Source organism: Cydia splendana, chromosome 20, assembly GCF_910591565.1.
Source record: "Cydia splendana chromosome 20, ilCydSple1.2, whole genome shotgun sequence".
Lineage (NCBI taxonomy): Eukaryota > Metazoa > Arthropoda > Insecta > Lepidoptera > Tortricidae > Cydia > Cydia splendana.
The window spans coordinates 15166462-15185238 of record NC_085979.1 but is presented as its reverse complement, the minus strand read 5'-3'; the positions used below and the strand labels follow the sequence as shown (position 1 = coordinate 15185238).

The 18777-nt window shown below is 37.1% G+C and overlaps 1 protein-coding gene across 2 annotated transcripts in view; it reads right to left on the bottom strand.

Moving 5' to 3' along the window:
- The window catches only part of LOC134800534 (venom dipeptidyl peptidase 4), a 184156-nt gene that overhangs the window by 136945 nt on the left and 28434 nt on the right, over positions 1–18777 (bottom strand). For both annotated transcript variants that reach the window (XM_063773013.1, XM_063773014.1), the window contains exon 2: positions 8517–8664. In XM_063773013.1, the coding sequence (XP_063629083.1) occupies positions 8517–8546 (30 nt within the window). In that variant the 5' untranslated portion in view covers positions 8547–8664. The remainder of the gene's footprint in view (positions 1–8516; positions 8665–18777) is intronic.

The window sequence follows — 18777 nt, the reverse complement described above, 5'->3', positions numbered from 1 at the left end:
GTCTGCCGTTAAATACGACATACATCTTAAAGTGAATATTATCCAAATGGTGTGAGTGTTTCAGGAATATTCCGATCGCCTAACTAACAAGGGAGAATTGAGAGCACAAACGAACCAGTTCAAGTTCGCTCTTCGAATACACGTAGTTGTTACTGATCTAAAGATCAGGATACACTAGTTTGCTTGGGAACTAGGGCTCGCTTACGCTTTCGTAGCAATAACAATGCTCCGCCAAGGCTGTCTCACTAAGCAACATCGTTATGCCATTAACATGTTTCCGAGACTAAACATTAGCTCGTGCCACCATGCTTTGGGAACTTCCAGGGACTGATAATTCAAAAACTTCAGAAGAGCGCGATGGCGTCAGCTTCTATATATATTAAGGTAAATCAACTCAACTATGAAATATATACGGGAATTTTTTTGATTGCAATGCACGATAGGTTTGTTTATTACTGTATAATATTAAAAACGCATTGTGAAAAAAAAACAGGGAGTTATTTCTACAGTTAACAATACGAGAAACGTTAGATAAGTTGCGAGATCTGACTTAAATTTTGTCATCAAACCCTTCTTGTTTGAAAAATCGTTGAAAATTCCCTTCTTAGTGATATTTGTTTCATTACACAAACGGGTCTACCGCGATATAATTTCATTGTTTTTACCCTAAATCCCGAAGTCCGTTCTGTTTGTGTAATTGACCGAAGCGTAGCGAAGGTCTACGTTTCGACTGGGGCATTTTGCTTTTGTATGTCTGTCCGGTTGTTCTCCTCTACAGGTCACAATTCTCAACCAATTTTCGTGAAATTTTGTGACCAGATTTTATGAGTAATTTTTTTTTTTGTCGATCTGGTTTTTGGATTTTTTTTTAAATGTAGGAGTCGTGATACCTCGCGCTTAAACAAATAGTCGTGTCGATATCATAAGAGTATTTTCTTTTTGAGATATGCTTACATAGTAAATGGCAAAAAATACAGAAAAATTGTATTGCTGGTTTAGACGGTATTTAGATATTTAGTATTTACTCGAGAATGAGTATCCGAATTTCGTCAGCTTAGCTAAGAACTATCATGGCGCATTTTGCAAACATTCGCTTATTTTGTTTGCACACAGAAAGTCTCGGTTCGATCCCCAGTAAGACATAAATATTTGTATTTTTTTTTTTCACTTAAACTTCGTTTTTTTTTATTAAATAAAAAATTTCGTATTGTTGATTGATCAAACCGCTGTGTGGCGCTATCATCGTGCACGGTCCCAATACGCTATGCTCGCGAGGTCTACAGCTCACAGAGCCACTAGTTAAATATGTGTACAAAACCCGAGATTTTAAAATGTTAGTGATATTTATTGCCACCCTAGCAAGAGAGAACAAAACAGTAAGCACATACCAGCTTTATAATGTCGGAGACACTCTAAACAATGTTACTAAAATAAACCAGCATAAGTAAGACCTGCGAATACTTAATTCTTTAACGCTTGTAGGGATACACTTAAACTGGTTCCGGAGACCAAATGAGTAAAGGGAATTAGAGCCCAGAAGACGTCGACTAGCGATAACAGCGTCATGGCTAATTGCATTCACGTTTAACCTAAGTAATACAAACCTGGGTTTCGTGCTCTCAAACATAGAATATAGAGATAATTCAACCCTGAAACATCCAAATACCATAGAACTATACCAAAATATAGGCGGATCAGAGACTTATGTAACGAAAATGATGACTGTCGACGAGAAAAAGCCACCCTGACCGGACAGCAAGCCGAAAACGCAAGTCATGCTAGCCTCGGTCTCCATTTTCTAGCACTAGCAGTGCAGTGGTAACCATCGCCCGCACTATTAACTGTACATCTGTGGACCTTATGCCTATTGTCATAAGGTCCACCGGTGTACAGTAAGTAGTGTTGCTGTTTGTACCTACGCGGCACGCGATTTTATCCTCCTAGGCACGCAACTATAATAAACGGCAACGCATGCACTGCTAGTGCTTGAAAATGGAGACAGTCTCTCCGAAACATGCCGCGCGAGTGACTAAAATACGTGAGTTAAACCGTATATTTAGCTTAGTGTAAATTAATATCGATTATGAATTATCATCTCACCGATACCTTTCCCAAAACTCATGGACGTTAAGCTACAGAAAGGCGTAAATTAAACTTGGTATAAATACTCGGAGAAGCATAAAGGATGACTCACGCTAGACCGGGCCGTGCGCGGGCCGAGGCGTCCGACATGTCATTTTCTATGACGGGTGATCGGTGATCGCGTGGTGCTTTCCATAGAAGACGAAGCGCCGGAAGCTCCGGCCAGGCCCCGGCCCGGTCTAGCGTGAGAAATCCTTAAGCTCGAATAAGCTGGTCACAAGTTTCAGTGAATTGAAAATGCTCAGCGCCAAAGCAGGCGTCTAAGTGTAGCTTGAAAGAGGAACGTTGCAAAGACTCATGCCTCCCTAACTCCCTATCTTTTCAAATATAAAGTATTGAGGGCTCCGTATTCAGCACACGTAGTAAAGACACCTTTTAAAGCGATAGAAATGTTTTCAATTCAAATCTTAGTAATTGACCATTTCTGTTTTTACTCTTACAATGCGAGTCGGAAAAAAATTCTTTTGTGTTAAATTTCAATCTTTTGGACAGTCACCACACTTGCACCACACGAGGTTGTTATGCCAAGTACGATTCTTGTTAAATAGTGAATAGAATCAGGCGTTACTTTGCGGAAATCCATACTAATTAAAACCAAAATATTACTTTGCTAATCCGCGAAAAGATAACGTGCTAGTCAATCAGTGCTAACCCGTTATACTTACTTGCGTATTTTTACATGCAATTAATATTCCCACCCTCCCACCGCAAAAATAAATACGCAAATAAATATAACAAACCACCACCAAAAGAATAAACCTCGACACGTGTTTCGCCTCTCTACGAGGCATCCTCAGGAGTTGTTGACGGTCTGACGCCCGGCAACGGAATGACCTGTCTAGAATGGTCGGCCATATTTATACCTTGACCACTCCCCCTACCGTGCAAGTGTGAGTGAGATGGAAAAATTCGTAATAACGGCGATGACGCAACATTCAATTGTTCGTTAAGAATCATGCCCCTATTGTTGTACCTAATTATTTCCAGTTGTTCCAGAACACCCAAACGCAATCCCTTTTCGCTTTTTTTTGATATTTTACATGTTTGCGAAAAGGGATTGCGTTTGGGTGTTCTGGAACAACTGGAAATAATTAGGTACAACAATAGGGGCATGATTCTTAACGAACAATTGAATGTTGCGTCATCGCCGTTATTACGAATTTTTCCATCTCACTCACACTTGCACGGTAGGGGGAGTGGTCAAGGTATAAATATGGCCGACCATTCTAGACAGGTCATTCCGTTGCCGGGCGTCAGACCGTCAACAACTCCTGAGGATGCCTCGTAGAGAGGCGAAACACGTGTCGAGGTTTATTCTTTTGGTGGTGGTTTGTTATATTTATTTGCGTATTTATTTTTGCGGTGGGAGGGTGGGAATATTAATTGCATGTAAAAATACGCAAGTAAGTATAACGGGTTAGCACTGATTGACTAGCACGTTATCTTTTCGCGGATTAGCAAAGTAATATTTTGGTTTTAATTTGATTCTTGTTAAATTGGAATTTCTATAGCGTAAGTATTGAACAACAAATTTAGCTAGGACCCTAAATGGCGCAACAATCGTGTAGTGTGATGGTACTACCGTCATTACTACACATTATAAAACAAAGTCTCCCTCCGTGTCTGTCTGTTTGTGTGTATATTCGCCATAAATTAAAAACTACTGAACCGATTTTTATGCGGTTTTCGCCTATCAATAGAGTCATTCTTGAGAAAGGTTAAGGTGTATCATTTGTTACCCCGGGTGAAGCCGGGGCGCGTCGCTAGTCGTGTACAATACAGGATTTGGTGCATGTCTTTTAATAATGCGCATTGTTTAAAATTGACCCACACGACTGCTCCTAAATGCGACTGCATCGTGGCAGTTTGCATACCATTTACGAGTTCTACGGCTGCGGTTGACTGGTTAAAGGTAATCTATTTACTTAGTATTGTTATCAAGCTCTCTTGTCTCGTAGCTGCTTTGTTACTGCACACCGTTGTATGGGGACCTTGCACTTTGAGACTATGCGCTGAAACTTGGCACAGTTGATTCTTAGCTGGTCTTGAGCAGATACAGACCGGGAGACCTCGAGAGCCACGTCTCATTTAGTGGGGGGGAGGGGGGGAAGTTCGACGCCGCCGCGCTTCACTTGGAGCAACATTTCTCTAAAACTATACCTATTAGGGAATGTAATATATCATTTTCGGATAAATTAAGGATGAGGAATCTAGTTTTGGAACAAAACCAATGCACTTTCTAACAAAAAAAAAGCATAAAGTAGAAAAGACTAAAAAACGTATTTTTGATTTTTTCATAATTACCAATTTTTTTTTAAAGTATAGCAGGAATCTGAAAACAAAAAATACAGTCGTAAAGCTACACTTATTACGTTTAAGAAAATATATAGTTTAATATACAAAACTGTTGATAAATGGGAGATAAAAAATAATATTAAGCGTGGGTCAGAGTGATCTCAATACAAAATATGATGAATGTGGGAAAGTTACTTATAATTTGTTCTACAATCGTTTATTTTTCTTGTTTTTCGTAAATAACTCGTAAACGGTAGCCCACAGCAAAAAAATATCTTTTACGTAAATAATCTGTTTCAGATTTCTTATAAAATAAGTACTACTGTTTTTCGGTACCATCAATATTAAAAAAAATATTGAAGGGAGAAAATAAATACTTAGGTCCCCTTTTTTAGTCATTCGTAAATAACTCGTAAACGAAGGCCAATAGCAAAACAATTTTTAGTACATGAATAATTTACATAAAATTTCCTACAAAAAAGGTCATTTGAACTTTTTCGCTAGGATCAATATTAAAAACGATATTAAAGAGAGAAAATAAATTCTAAGGTCCCCTTTTTAAATATTGATCCTAGCGAAAAAGTTTGAATAACCTTTTTTGTAGGAAATTTTATGCTAATTATTCTTGTGTTAAAATATTTTTTGCTATTGGAGATCCTTTACGAGTTATTTACGAATGACTAAAAAAGAGGACCTTAGTATTTATTTTCTCCCTTCAATATTTTTTTTAATATTGACCTTAGCGAAAAAAAGGAGCACTTATTTTATAAGAAATCTTAAACAGATTATTTACGTAAAAGATATTTTTTTGCTGTGGGCTACCGTTTACGAGTTATTTACGAAATTATTAAAAAATAAACGATTGTAGAACAAATTATAAGTAACTTTCCCACATTCATAATATTATGTATTGAGATCACTCTGGCCCACGCTTAATATTATTTTTTATCTCCCATTTATCAACAGTTTTGTATATTAAACTATATATTTTCTTAAACGTAATAAGTGTAGCTTTATGACTGTATTTTTTGTTTTCAGATTCCTGCTATACTTTAAAAAAAAATTGGTAATTATGAAAAAATCAAAAATACGTTTTTTAGTCTTTTCTACTTTATGCTTTTTTTTTGTTAGAAAGTGCATTGTTTTTGTTCCAAAACTAGATTCCTCATCCTTAATTTATCCGAAAATGATATATTACATTCCCTAATAGGTATAGTTTTAGAGAAATGTTGCTCCAAGTGAAGCGCGGCGGCGTCGAACTTCCCCCCCTCCCCCCCACTAAATGAGACGTGGTTCTCGAGGTCTCCCGGTCTGTATCTGCTCATGACCAGCTAAGAATCAACTGTGCCAAGTTTCAGCGCATAGTCACAAAGTGCAAGGTGTCGTGCACTAACAAACTAGCTATCGTACTGTGTAATTCTGACGCCACCGCACACGTCCCTGGCATCAAACCACAAATTTGCACAGAAACAATAACCCCAAGCAGCTGTTTATTCTCGAATCGAATCGACAGGTCGATTTGGCACGAAATCACGATTCCCACCATGTTGACACATGCAAATATGGCGTCTGAGGAGTTTCTGTCTCTTGAGGATCTCATTCAGAATGCTGCTGTTCGTAAGTTATGAAGATAGTTAAAAAAAGAAATGTGCTGATTAATACCTATACAAAAAAATTGTTTTTTTACAAGCTAGTATTTAACTTGCCCTGTTATAAATAGTACCTATGTTATTGTGGGTCAAATCTTGGAAGCTTTATTCGGGAACCTGCTTGTATCTATTCATAGTCGTTTTCCTCTTCAAAGCAGGAAAACGCTGGGATTGGCTACGAGCGTAACGCTACGAAAGCGTTGGCAGTGGATGTGTTTGACTTCAGAATTAAGTATGTTAATTGACACCATTCATATATAATTCTGATGTACGTTCAAATTGACCTGTATGTCCTCATTCCGTAAAACATGATTTTATCGAGCTCTGATTGGCACAGTCGGCCAACAGCAAGCCCCATGGCGTTCTTGTTTGTCGCAGCCGATATTGCCATGTGGTTTGATACTACATTATTGGTTATCGTTGTGATGTGACTTATTGGGTACCGAATTCCTAATACGAGTAGATACCTTTTGACAGATTTTTTGCCAATAGGCACCTTAAAACACATGTCTACCATTTGCATTCAAGTTTTCGATTGGACGATAATCGCTTCATTCTGGAGTTTGAAACTCTGTAGACTATTTTACTTTATTTATAGAATTCTAAAGTTAACAGGGAATATGTATTTTTTCATATAGTTACACGTACATGTAGGAATAAAAAACTGTTAGTCTTGAAATCTGTTTACATTTCCGACAAGACGAGTTCAATGCCATTGACTGTCTGCTATTTAGCCACCGAGACGTATATTCAAGAATTTGATATGCATGACCCAGCCGAGCATGAGCATTCGTCCAATAGATTGCGTATTTCCACAAAATATGAGATCGTATTCCACAAGTAAGACCGTTAAATGCAAAGTATTCCTACTATATAAAGAAATTCTGTATGTTTTCGTGTGAATATTATGTATGCAGTGTTACTACTACAAAAGTGACGGTTGCTCTTATGCTCGCTATTTGCGACATTGCGTGCACGTGACTAAAAGAGGCATATTCAGATGTTAAAAGTATGATACCAACATGATGACATTGTGCGTGGCACTAAGTTAAAACATGGATTAAGATTCCAAAGGCGACAAATTCTTGACTGATAAAGACTGACCGATAACGACTCTGTGATCGTACTATGGCTTTAAAATTATTAACCGAGCAAAACATAGTTCAGGTCATCAGTCTCTTGAAAAGCAAGGGAGTATTACTTTATCGCCGAAATTTACTAAACCATTTCCTCCTCGAAACTAACTAATCGGAATTCAGGACATCTTCGATATTATCGATATATCTATAGATGTAGCAAACTCGCATCACGTTTATACCGTAAATTGAAATTTGAGCTTTAAGTATTCGTACTAAAGTCTGTTATCGGAGCCAAAGTTGAGTAATATCCGAGAGTGGAATATTATTGTCCGAGCGGAGATATTCTATTACAGAATTCCAATTGTTACATAATTCACGAAACATTTTAACTTAATTGAGCTCCTAGGCTTCTGAATTAATGGCATCTATGCGTAATCAAGGTTCAAGTTTGTACTGGTACCGTGTAGACAAAACGTCGGTAAGCTAAGTGAATAGTTATCCGAAGTCTAGGGTGCTCATCATTCCAATCGTGCTTCAACTTGGAAGGGTCACTGCCAGTCTACGATTTAAATATTAAAGTAAAGATATGATTTCGGAATCCCCATTTAAATAATAGATAAGTAGGAATTTAATTTTATCGGATCACCGATGTCAAGGATGTTTAATTTCTGTATTAGATTAAAGTAAAGAAGTAACTTATGTTTTTGAGAAAATATTTGGAGCTTAAATTAATTAAAATCATGTATCTTCCTGGGTTTCAAACACAGATCGACATTATTACGAGTGAGCAAAAGGGTTTTTTTAACTTTTTTATGTACGCAAGTGAAAAATTACAATTGATTGCACTAAAGTTATCATTTCGTTCACTTTAAAGCATATGCTGTGCTCATATGAGTAGAATACAATCACATCAAGCACATGAACTAAATTGAGTTAATTGAATAAACCTTCGGACTAACCATTACAAAACGCAATTGAACTAAAATCGGATATCAATTGGAATGCCGCAACCGTAGAGCTAACCGGTCTGTTTTCTGTTCACTGAACAATTAACTTGCAGTAACTTGGGTAAACAAGCGGTCAAAAAGTTAAATGGAAACTAACTCGCCTCGCGGAATAAAGGCTTTTGTCGGCGCTCGTGGAATATGAATACGAGTTTTCGGTAAAACATTTACGTAACTTTTGTTATAACGTATCTAAGTTTTTTTTAAGTATTATTTTCAGGCGGCGGAATCTCTGTTCGTATATAGTCGCTTTTCTCTACAAAGCGGGAAAACGCTGGAATCTGCTACGAGCGTAACGTTACGAAAACATTGGCAATGAATGCGTTAAGACTTCTTATTTCACTTACCTCGTCATCGAACGCGTCAGGGTCGGCCATCCTGACGGTTTTCTTCGCCAGGGTTCCGCTGCAGGAGTCAGGGTAGAGAAGTCAACCGGCTCGCATCACACGCACTTCACTCTCACTGTCTTGCGCACGGACATAGCACGGAGTCGATCTGAAACAATACAAACAAAATAAGTATTTTGTGAAAAATTTCATTCTTGATAATACAAGCTTTTTATAGCTCACGATGCTTTTCTTTTAACATACAACTAATACTCACAATTCTAACAAACCCAAACACAATTACGTTTCGTTGTTTTATCACAGAGTTTTTTGGCCATCTTCTGTGTCCATCAGCAGATCAGCTCGATGGCACCATAATATTGCTTTGTCACCCAACTGACATATCATAACAACTTACATTGGCTGTCCGAAAAAATCCTTGTCACTGTTACCGACCAAATGTATGTGAAGTTTCAGCTCAATCGATTAATGGAAAGTGGGTCTACGTACATACATTTCATGTTTAATAAAAGCTTGTAATTACATTATGAGCTTGTATTAAAACGGTTTTTTGACACAAATACTTATTTTCCTTACGTATAAAGGCGACAATAATCACGCCCATAAAACCATAGGACAAATAAACATCTCCACAACTAGGCATACTTTATACATGGAATATTTTTATGTGGTTGTTGTGTAGCCAAGACACAAGGGCTAGACACTGGGGCTCCTAAACAACGCAATAAACAACCCGCATGTACAAACGTGTCGCTTAACTTCAAACTCGGGTAAATCCATTCGACCCTCTCAGCGAATATCTACCCTATTACCATTTCTTAATACTAAAATCGCTTAATCTGACACATGGATTTACCAGAGTTTGAAGTTAAGCGACTCAAACAGTAACAGTCCTAACTGTACATCGGCGGACCTTATTACAAAAGGCATAAAGGCCACACTGAGAGAAAAATCATCACCAGGAATTAATAAACAGTTCTGTACTGGGGGAAAAAATGAAGTTTTAGTAGTAATCATGGAAGTTTCACTATTTCTGTAAAATTTATTTATTTCTACAAACAGCTCAGTAATACTAAATCTAATTTCAGCAAACAGACTTTAGTAAATGGAGCATTAAACAAAGTTCAGTATTTGTTACAATCCATTTTTATTACTACTAAAATTCTCCGATTTTTACTAGTAAAGTTTGTGATTTTTGGAAAAAAGCATCTGTGATTTCAAGTTATGATTTTAGTAAATGTCTCACTTACATAGTTTTGTAATATCTAAAAAACGAGTTCGCGGGAATAACATTACCCCATTTAAAATAACAATTCAGTTGTTACTATAGCGACATTACAAAGTTTACTGGTATTTAGTAGATAGACTTGTTGTGTTTATGTTCATTGTTGTACCAATCACTAAACGAGTTTTGTAATACCAACACAGCGAAACGAATGTTAGTGATTTTAGTAAAATTTACTACTTGCTACGTTCATTTGGTTAGAGTTAGTATTAAATTGTGTCGGATGTCGGGCGGGCGTGTCTCGTGTCTTCTTTGTTTAAAACATACTTAAGTTAAATAATAAATTTAGGATATATTGTGGGCCATGGACATATTAACCCGCGACCTACTGTGTAGTTGGGGTCTACAGGAATATATTGTTCTGCAACTTCGAGCTAGCTGTTGTTATTCTAGTGATAAAGATATCATAGGTAAATCTAAACTGTTTGCAATTCCAACCTCCCTAGCACAGGTGCGCCGCGAGAGCATGTTGCGCGCGTAATAACTACTAGTCTCTTTCTGACTGTATGAATAAGAAAGGAATGGGTAGAATATCTCGACAGGCTTTTATAGTGCCTCTTTAGTACAGAGATATACTACCAAATGCTTTTTTATTCATACAGACAGAAATAGAGACGGGTAGCTATCACGCGCGCGACATGCTCTCGCGGCGCCCGTTTGCTAGGGGCGGAGGAATTGCAAACAGTTTAGTTTTTGCCTGTGACGTCATTATCTCTAGAATAACAACAGCTAGCTTGGAATCGCAGTACAGTTTAGTAAAACCTATGACGTCATCGTCTCCGATATTGCTAAAGCACGCTTAGAATTACAAAACGGTTAGTTTTCACCCATGACGTCATCACCTCCGATATTGCTAAAGCACCTCTCGGAATAACAAAACCAAATTTCTGAAATTACTCTAGCATACTTCAAATTACAAATATAGAAGTTGTATTTCCTACTAAATGGAAATTGCAAAAGTCAATTTGTTCCTATTAGTTGACTCTCCTTGTCCCCGGATTAAGTTTTATTTTTGTAATTCTAAGTGTGTTTTTGTTAGTTTTTTGTCTCAGTGCACCGATGTACAAGTTAACAGCGTGGCCGATGGTGTTCCCCGGCGGACTAAACACACTTGTTTGTTCTCTTTTATCCCTAAAACTTCGTACTTTGGGGAGCGTTTATGTAAAATTAGAAAAGTTCCCAGGATTTCTAAAAAAGCTACTGCACAGTACCGTGCACAGTTTATAAATTGTACATGTATAATGTCAATAAGGTACACTTTTACAAACTTACAGTAGAATAAAGGTAAAAGTACCTAATTCGAACAAAATTCCTGCTATTATTAAAAACTAAAAGAAATGCTTGATCGTGGACTCGTGGACGTTCAAGGATAAAACTGTTAAATTTACCTATATAATTAATATAATTATACACGTATGTAAGTTAAGTACATGAGCCAAAATACATTTTATTATTTTTATTTACTGTAGTCTAGGAATTTCTGAATGCGCGATTATATATGTTATGCTTAATTCATATCTTTGTATATTTCGCTACAAATGCCTACGACGTATTTCTCTGTAGGTCCTCTACGACGCGACGTAGCAATATGGCTCCGTGCGAATACTATACACTGACGAACAACTTCTGACCCTTATAAAAAGTGTCCTATCTCAGGGCTGTAAGAATTATTTCGGGCAAATCCACACAGGCAGACCACAAAATTTTGCGGGCAGATTGAATATAAAGTCGCAAACTGTGGCTTATTTCAATAACTAAATACCAAAAGTATTATCAATAAACTTGCCATAACTTGTACGTAAAACTGTCATTATTTAATCACCAAAAATAGTAGATAGTTTTGTTACAGATGACGTGGTTAAATTTGCCAAAATCGTAAAAACTACTTCAATGATGTTTAATTAATTTGATAATATTTGAGACATAGATTTAAAACATTTATACAGTTTACTTAAAGAAAGTGGTATTTTATAAATTTCACTTTCTAATGTGTGCCAATTTTAATTGTGATAAATTGCGGGCGTATAAATCTTAATAAGCCTCATTAATGAAACCCTTTAAGCCTCCTTTAGACGTGAGCACGACGAGCACGTTTTGGGTTCCAAGAATAAAATAATATTTTTTGTCTTTAAAAATTTTCAGCCTTTTTTAGTAGTGAGCGCTTTAGCATTTGAGATTTGATGCCTAAACAACTCATTAGTAAAATAAATGTATTTAAGGGAATCTAGTTATATCATATTATGCTGTTAAATCGCAAAAAGCGAATAATTATGTCGGTATTCTTGAAATATCCTATTTTTACAAGCTTTTATTTAGTTTCACCTGACCGTTGTCTGTCTGTCTGTGTGTGTGTAATCAAATCTTGCAAGTTAAATTTGATCCACTTCCCGGTTTCCGATTGAGCTGAAATTTTGCATACATACGTAAGTCGGGTGAATATTATGGTGTCATCGAGCTGATCTGATGATGGAGACCGGAGGTAGCCCTAGGAACTCTGTGATAAAACAACGAAACCTAATTGTGTTGGGGTTTTTAGAATTGTCTCGATGAGTATTAGTTGCCTGTGGAAAAAAAAGTACAGTCGGCGATAAAAGCTTGTACCAAAAATGAAATTTTTGCCAAAAACTTATTTAATGGACGAAATGTAAGTCTATGTCATATCATAGTCATACATATATCATATACCTATTTGGAATAGCGCGAATATATGAAGCATGTATAACATCTAACGTAACCGAGTATTTTTTTCTCCGACAAGAATACCTCTTTAATTCGCTCTCCCATATAGGGAATTTAACTCTAACAAAGGCTTTCTTTATTTGTAAAACGACCCTCAGAGGTTTGGGACCTTGCTATTATACAAAATGAAATGGAGCCTTACCATCGTGTATAACAAACCTACAGCCGCAGGAACTCACATTTATTATACACCAATGTTGTGTTTTTATCATAATATGTACGGATTAAGGATTACAGGCTCCCATGTCTACAAAGAGGATAACTTAGGGCCCGATTCGGATTTTGAAATAGACATCTACTAGATATCTTTTAGACGTCACCAAGATACGATAACGATGTTTAAGATCTAACCTGTCAAATTTGACATTTATGCGATTCTGGAGATACTCTTGAACGATTTCCACAAGATATGACTTAAAGATCCAATTCACATCTAATAGATATATAACACTATCTGACGTAAAAGTGACACTGGTTGCCTGAATTGAGCTGCAAAAGAGAACTAGTTGAAATCTAAACTATTACTTACGTATCTAGAATGGATCTAGTACGTGTCGTCTCTTGTGAATATCTTGAAGTTCGAATACGGCAGTTAGTCTCTTTATTAAAGAGGAACGCATGCAGCTCCGTACTATCATTCTCTATGTGGTTAGAAATTGTGTCTTAACTACAATGAGCAAGGTTGTGTTTGCAATGAGATGATTTAATGAGATACAAGTATGTGTAAGTTTTGTCAGAGGTTTGTGAGTACTGAAATATTCTAGTGGGATTTGTAATGTGTTGTTGCTGTTTGTGCACTACTAGAGTAGAATATGATTTACCTTTAAAGTATTTATGAAGTCATTACTGAGCATTGTGTAATGTGTGGGTATTAATGATGAGCGATATTAAAAATGACAGCATATATTATAATCGATCTACAAATCTTCTCCATTTTTCATCCGTAAATCACTCGCGAAAGGGTTAGATTCGACGAGTCGGACCAAGGTAAGTCTGCATGGCATTTTCAATGACTAAGTGTGGCAATGTCGTCATTAATGGCCAATTTCTATGAAAATATGATTATGAAATGTGAAAGTACATATGTCGTTTATAATCCTTACTTTGTTCGGTTCAAATAGGCGCAAAATTAGATTAAACGGACTCTACGCATTTTTATACCTATTTCTTAGTCTAATAGGTGTTTCTTTCTGTAGCAATGTCGCAAAACACCAAAAGCATACTAATAAATTTCAGTACACTCAATAGTCAACAAAAGACAAACAAACCACATCTGTGCTTATTAATAAGCAACGACACATCTTATAATCCCCCATTAGCACGCAGAGCCTCCACTGCCATGTAGCTAATTACACGTCGCCGGTAAACTCCATAATTGCCGTATTGCCGTGTGCAAATTGTTTGCCCTGCTGCGCCTCAAGTCGTTTGACGGCAAAGATCACTTTCGCAACAGATAAAGTATTAGAATACTAGTTACCAAGAATAGCGGCGCTCAGGCGTCCGCTAGCTGGCGCGGGTACACGCAGCGGGCGCACACGCGCGGGTTTCATTGTAAGTGAAATCCGCCGCACGCGTCCGCGCCGTTAGCGTTGTTAATTATATTTTTCGTTTATCTGCTCACCCGCTCTGTGCAACGGCGCCAGCTAGAGAACACCCTTATTAAAATGCGAGCGCAACCACTTATTTCAGTTGCGTCGAAGTTTATGTACGTTCTGCGAATAAATTTAAATCACGGAAAAAAATCTAATTTTAATCTCGGCTATGGTATTAAGAGACGAGACTCACGGCGTAGTACTCTAAAAGTATAGTCGCATCTAAATATGATGACTGCGCGTCAGTGTATATAGGTACTTAAAGCATAGTAGCGTGTCACCTCATTCGTCGACACCAATTTGCATTTAATCGGTGCAAGAGCATTTACTCAACCGATTTAGCGGCAAGAAATTTGGCAACTTAATGCGGTGTCTACGTATGAAAGTTTATGTTTGACGAGTTTACAGAGGCACACGTGTGATCACAGCGAGTGGCTAAAGACGTAGATTAACCCTCTCAACGCCAAGGATGCTTTATGCCGATGCACGTGAATGGTGTTTGTATACGACAAAACCGGGCTCAGCATTGGGACATTGTATTTAAATAGTAGGCACAGATTCCTGTGTGTATGTGGCATTGTAGCTACCAAACAAATGAACTGATTTGAGTTTAGGTCTTTGAGGATTAGTTTTCCTTCTATGTTGGTTCCTAGGTCGGTTACGCTGTATTGTAATATTATGAATTAAATATTAAATTTAGATCCCAGGTAAAGTATAGACTTAACTTTTACTTTACATTACTTCAACTTTGTGTTAAAAAAAATATGGTTGTCTGTAAAGTCGGTTAACGGACGATAATTTTGCGTGATAACGTCATAAGAAAACATTGATGAAAAATTGCCGTAACGTTACCATGCAGGAGATCTGTCCACAACGTTACCATGGAGATCTGTCCACAACGTGGCACTTTTTCGTGCATGCTATCGGTGTTCATCGATTTATAAGACGTTACCACGTCAAAAAGTATTACAGTAATATGCCTATACAAAACTTCTCAGAACACGGGAATGATTCGCAGCACGGCAGATAAATAATAAATATCCATGAAAATCAAGATATACGCTAACCAACTTTAACGCTGACTGAAAATTATCGTGATCTTCACTATCTATTCCGTACCCGAGTAAGTTTTACGTAAACCTTGTTATGGGTATCCGATAACTTGATCAACAAATTGTTTGGCAACTAAAACTACGAATATTTATTCAACCATTCCGTACAAAAACTTATGTTTTGCTGAAACATTATTTAAACAATCATTTGTGCATTTAATCAATTGTACTTTTCTTTTGTATCTTTTTACTGAGGTGTGCCAATAAAGAGTATTCTATCTATCTATTTACGATACCTACACGATGTTTTTCAGTAAATACATACCTAAGTGTGATTTGTAAAATAGTTTTTGAAAGTATCAATTAGCTGAGATTAAACGATGTTCCATAAATAAATCGGTTTAATTCTTGTTTTTATATTCCAGATAATAAAATGAGAGTTCGCTACGGTAGATTGTGAGTTACATTGAGGTGATTGAATTGTTATTTTGTTGTATCTGATATATAAATATAGAGATAGTTAGTTAACAAATCGCCGAGCACATTTATATGCTGCCTCAGAACGCGGAGCAAATAGGTATATGTATATTCACGAAAGCTAGCGCGGATTTTATATGACAATTTTGACAGTTCAGTGCATCGCTGCCTCGCCATATCTAGGTAATTTGGCGGAGGAAGTTGCCTCCAGCATGAAGCGCAGCGACGTACGGGAAATGAACATCGGTGGGCGAGATGAATATTGGAGCTACGGGACCCTACGATACACTTGGCATTTGCTAATCTTTAAAAATAATATCACCTCAAATGTTCGATTCCAAAACTACCTACACACTATTAATGAAATTTGACGGTCTGAACATCATACGCTATGATGCTTGGCCATGTAGCATGTTAACCATAACGATTACCGCGATACGATTAAATAGGTTCTTCTGATGACTTACAGGCCACTTGGATCTAAATATTTTATAGGTAGCATTATTTTCGCGTTTTTAGGGTAAGTGAAAGTCGTTAAGCATAACATGCGTTTTTACCTTGCCTACTATGGCTATGGGTATTTTATTTCCGCATTTAAATGAAACAGCACAGAATCAACAGCAGATATATATTTAAAGAAAATCCTTCTGATTAATAAATACTGTCTGCGTTTGTTCAGTAAGTAATAACATGCCCTAATTAAGAACCTACGCATTTTAAATTCAGTCAAAAAATAATTCAATGCAAGTTTTTAAAAGCTTTGCAACATATGACGTGGTAAATACGCGTGTATTTTTCTTTGTTAAATATACGAGTTTGCACTTAATGACGTAATAAACTTGAAGACCCAAGTTCTGAGAGAACTATTATTATAATCTGTGTTCTAAGTGCCCGCAATGAGTTATGTAAAGCCCGACGAGAAATATTTGATTATTGTCAAGAGGGCGCTGAGTCTGCACATCTGTTCGGAAAGAGAAGAGTCGTGAAATGTATTGGGCCCCATGCATTCCATGACTCTTCTCATTTCGCACAGACTATATTCTCATGTACAGTCAGCAGCAGAAGTTGCTAAGCGGGCCAGGTGTTCAAAATGATCTTGACGCGACTTTATTGTTAAGAGAATAAGAGCGTGTCAAGGTAATTTTGAACACCTCGCCCGCTTAGCAACTTCTGCTGCTGACTGTACTTATGTGGTGACAGGTCAGTTTTGTATGTATAGTATAGTTTCAATGAAATTCCGCAATATGGCGCGTTATCATAATATCATGGTATAATAATATACTCCGCCTGGTACTCCATTCCCGTCTTTTCTAGGTCACCTAACTGACACGGGCTTACGTCATCATGCGACAGCGCTATATGATAATATGCGATAGCGCTATATATAGCGGCCATGTTGTTGTGACGTAGCCCCGTGTCACTCTGGGAATGGAAGACCATGTTTTATTAGACTATGCATAATATATCATTGGTCAGGCTTTACACACAGGCCACAGGAATCCAGAGAAATGTCGGCTATTTGTTACCTACACTGATCGCAGTGAAACTAACCCCCGTGAAACAATTAGGAACTATCTGAAGAGCTCGATTGAATTTAATCGACCCGCACAGCCTGGATTAGTCCGCTTTAAACTTTGAGCAAACTGCACCGCTTTTGGTAACCCGCCACGTAACTAAATTGAAATTTTGCAGGCAAAACCATGTAGTGCCCGCAATTTGTATAGAATATTATAAAACATGAGACAAAACATTAAATAAAAATAACACAGCAAATTAAAATGTAACCCAATCACTGAAATTGAGATGCGAATCCGAAATGGTCTCCACTCGACAATTAAATTAACACGACCGGCCAACAAATCTTATATAGGCGTATGACTGGTATTCAAATAATCATCCATATCTCGAGGTACCCGAATCATATTTATAAGAGTACCCACTACAATCACCATCTAGAATTTATTATCTGAGCAAAGTAAAGTACACCACTCGTCCCAGTCAGTCCTAAGCCGAATCTTATCTATCAACAACCGATCAAGTTTAGTTAATAGACCTTATTAAAGGTTTTTATTTAGTTTCACCTGACTTCCAATGTCTAATGTCTATCTGGCGCCTGAAGAAATAGTAATTCTGCTACAGATCGACGTAACTAGTTCAAATTTGGGCTGGTTGAATATCAATTCAATAAGCAGTAGAAAGACTGTAAAGTATACCTAAAGGAAAATGTTTTCTAAATATAATATTTTCAGCGAAGCGTACGTAAAGTAAAGGGTGCAAGATAAATTACATGTCACTCGTGTGCCCGCCTCTACCCACTCGTATTTAGCGCATCAGAGAACCGCAAACATGTTTTATTTGGCTAAAAATGTACTACTAGGTAATGGATGATTTATTATATCGATTCTACATAAAGTTACAGTAAATTTCACACAACCAGCCTGTTTTTCTTCTACGCAACTTTATCCTTATTCTTGAACACGGAGAACAATCATAAGACCAGTGCTAACTCGGGGCACGAATACTAAAGTGATTTTTATTATTAAAGATTATTAATGTATTTATGTACATAAGCAGTTAAGCACATTGTCCAAATTAGGCTAAGTAGTTAAGTACTTATGCTATACATGCGAGCGCATACCTAGTTATAGGTCAATATATGTATGCAGTCCACATCGATATTTTGTTAGTATAGAATAAATAAGCATCGAGAGCACACGTTTTGAGTTTAAATTTCCCGGCTCCTCAATAATCAACCTTACCGCCTGGACATATGGTCCATATCGAGCCGGATAGAATTGGTGCATACCTGTGGCCGGGCGGTCGGCGATCGAGATAAGGATGAGCCGGACGAGTGTTTACTGCAAGTTTTAAGTGCAATTATAATTACGCGTAATAACATTGAATGTGAACATTTACATTTTTGGTGTCTATAAGTGATTTTTGAGACTTTTTCGCTAAAGTTTATTACGCTTAACATTATGAGTGAGTTATAATATCGAACTGAGCAATATAAACCGAGTTTTTGAGACATTTTCATCTGAGTGCTAAGTTATCTACCTACTTATAGCTACGAACAATACGAACATTCGAGAGTGTGCAAGTCATCATGTCTACAT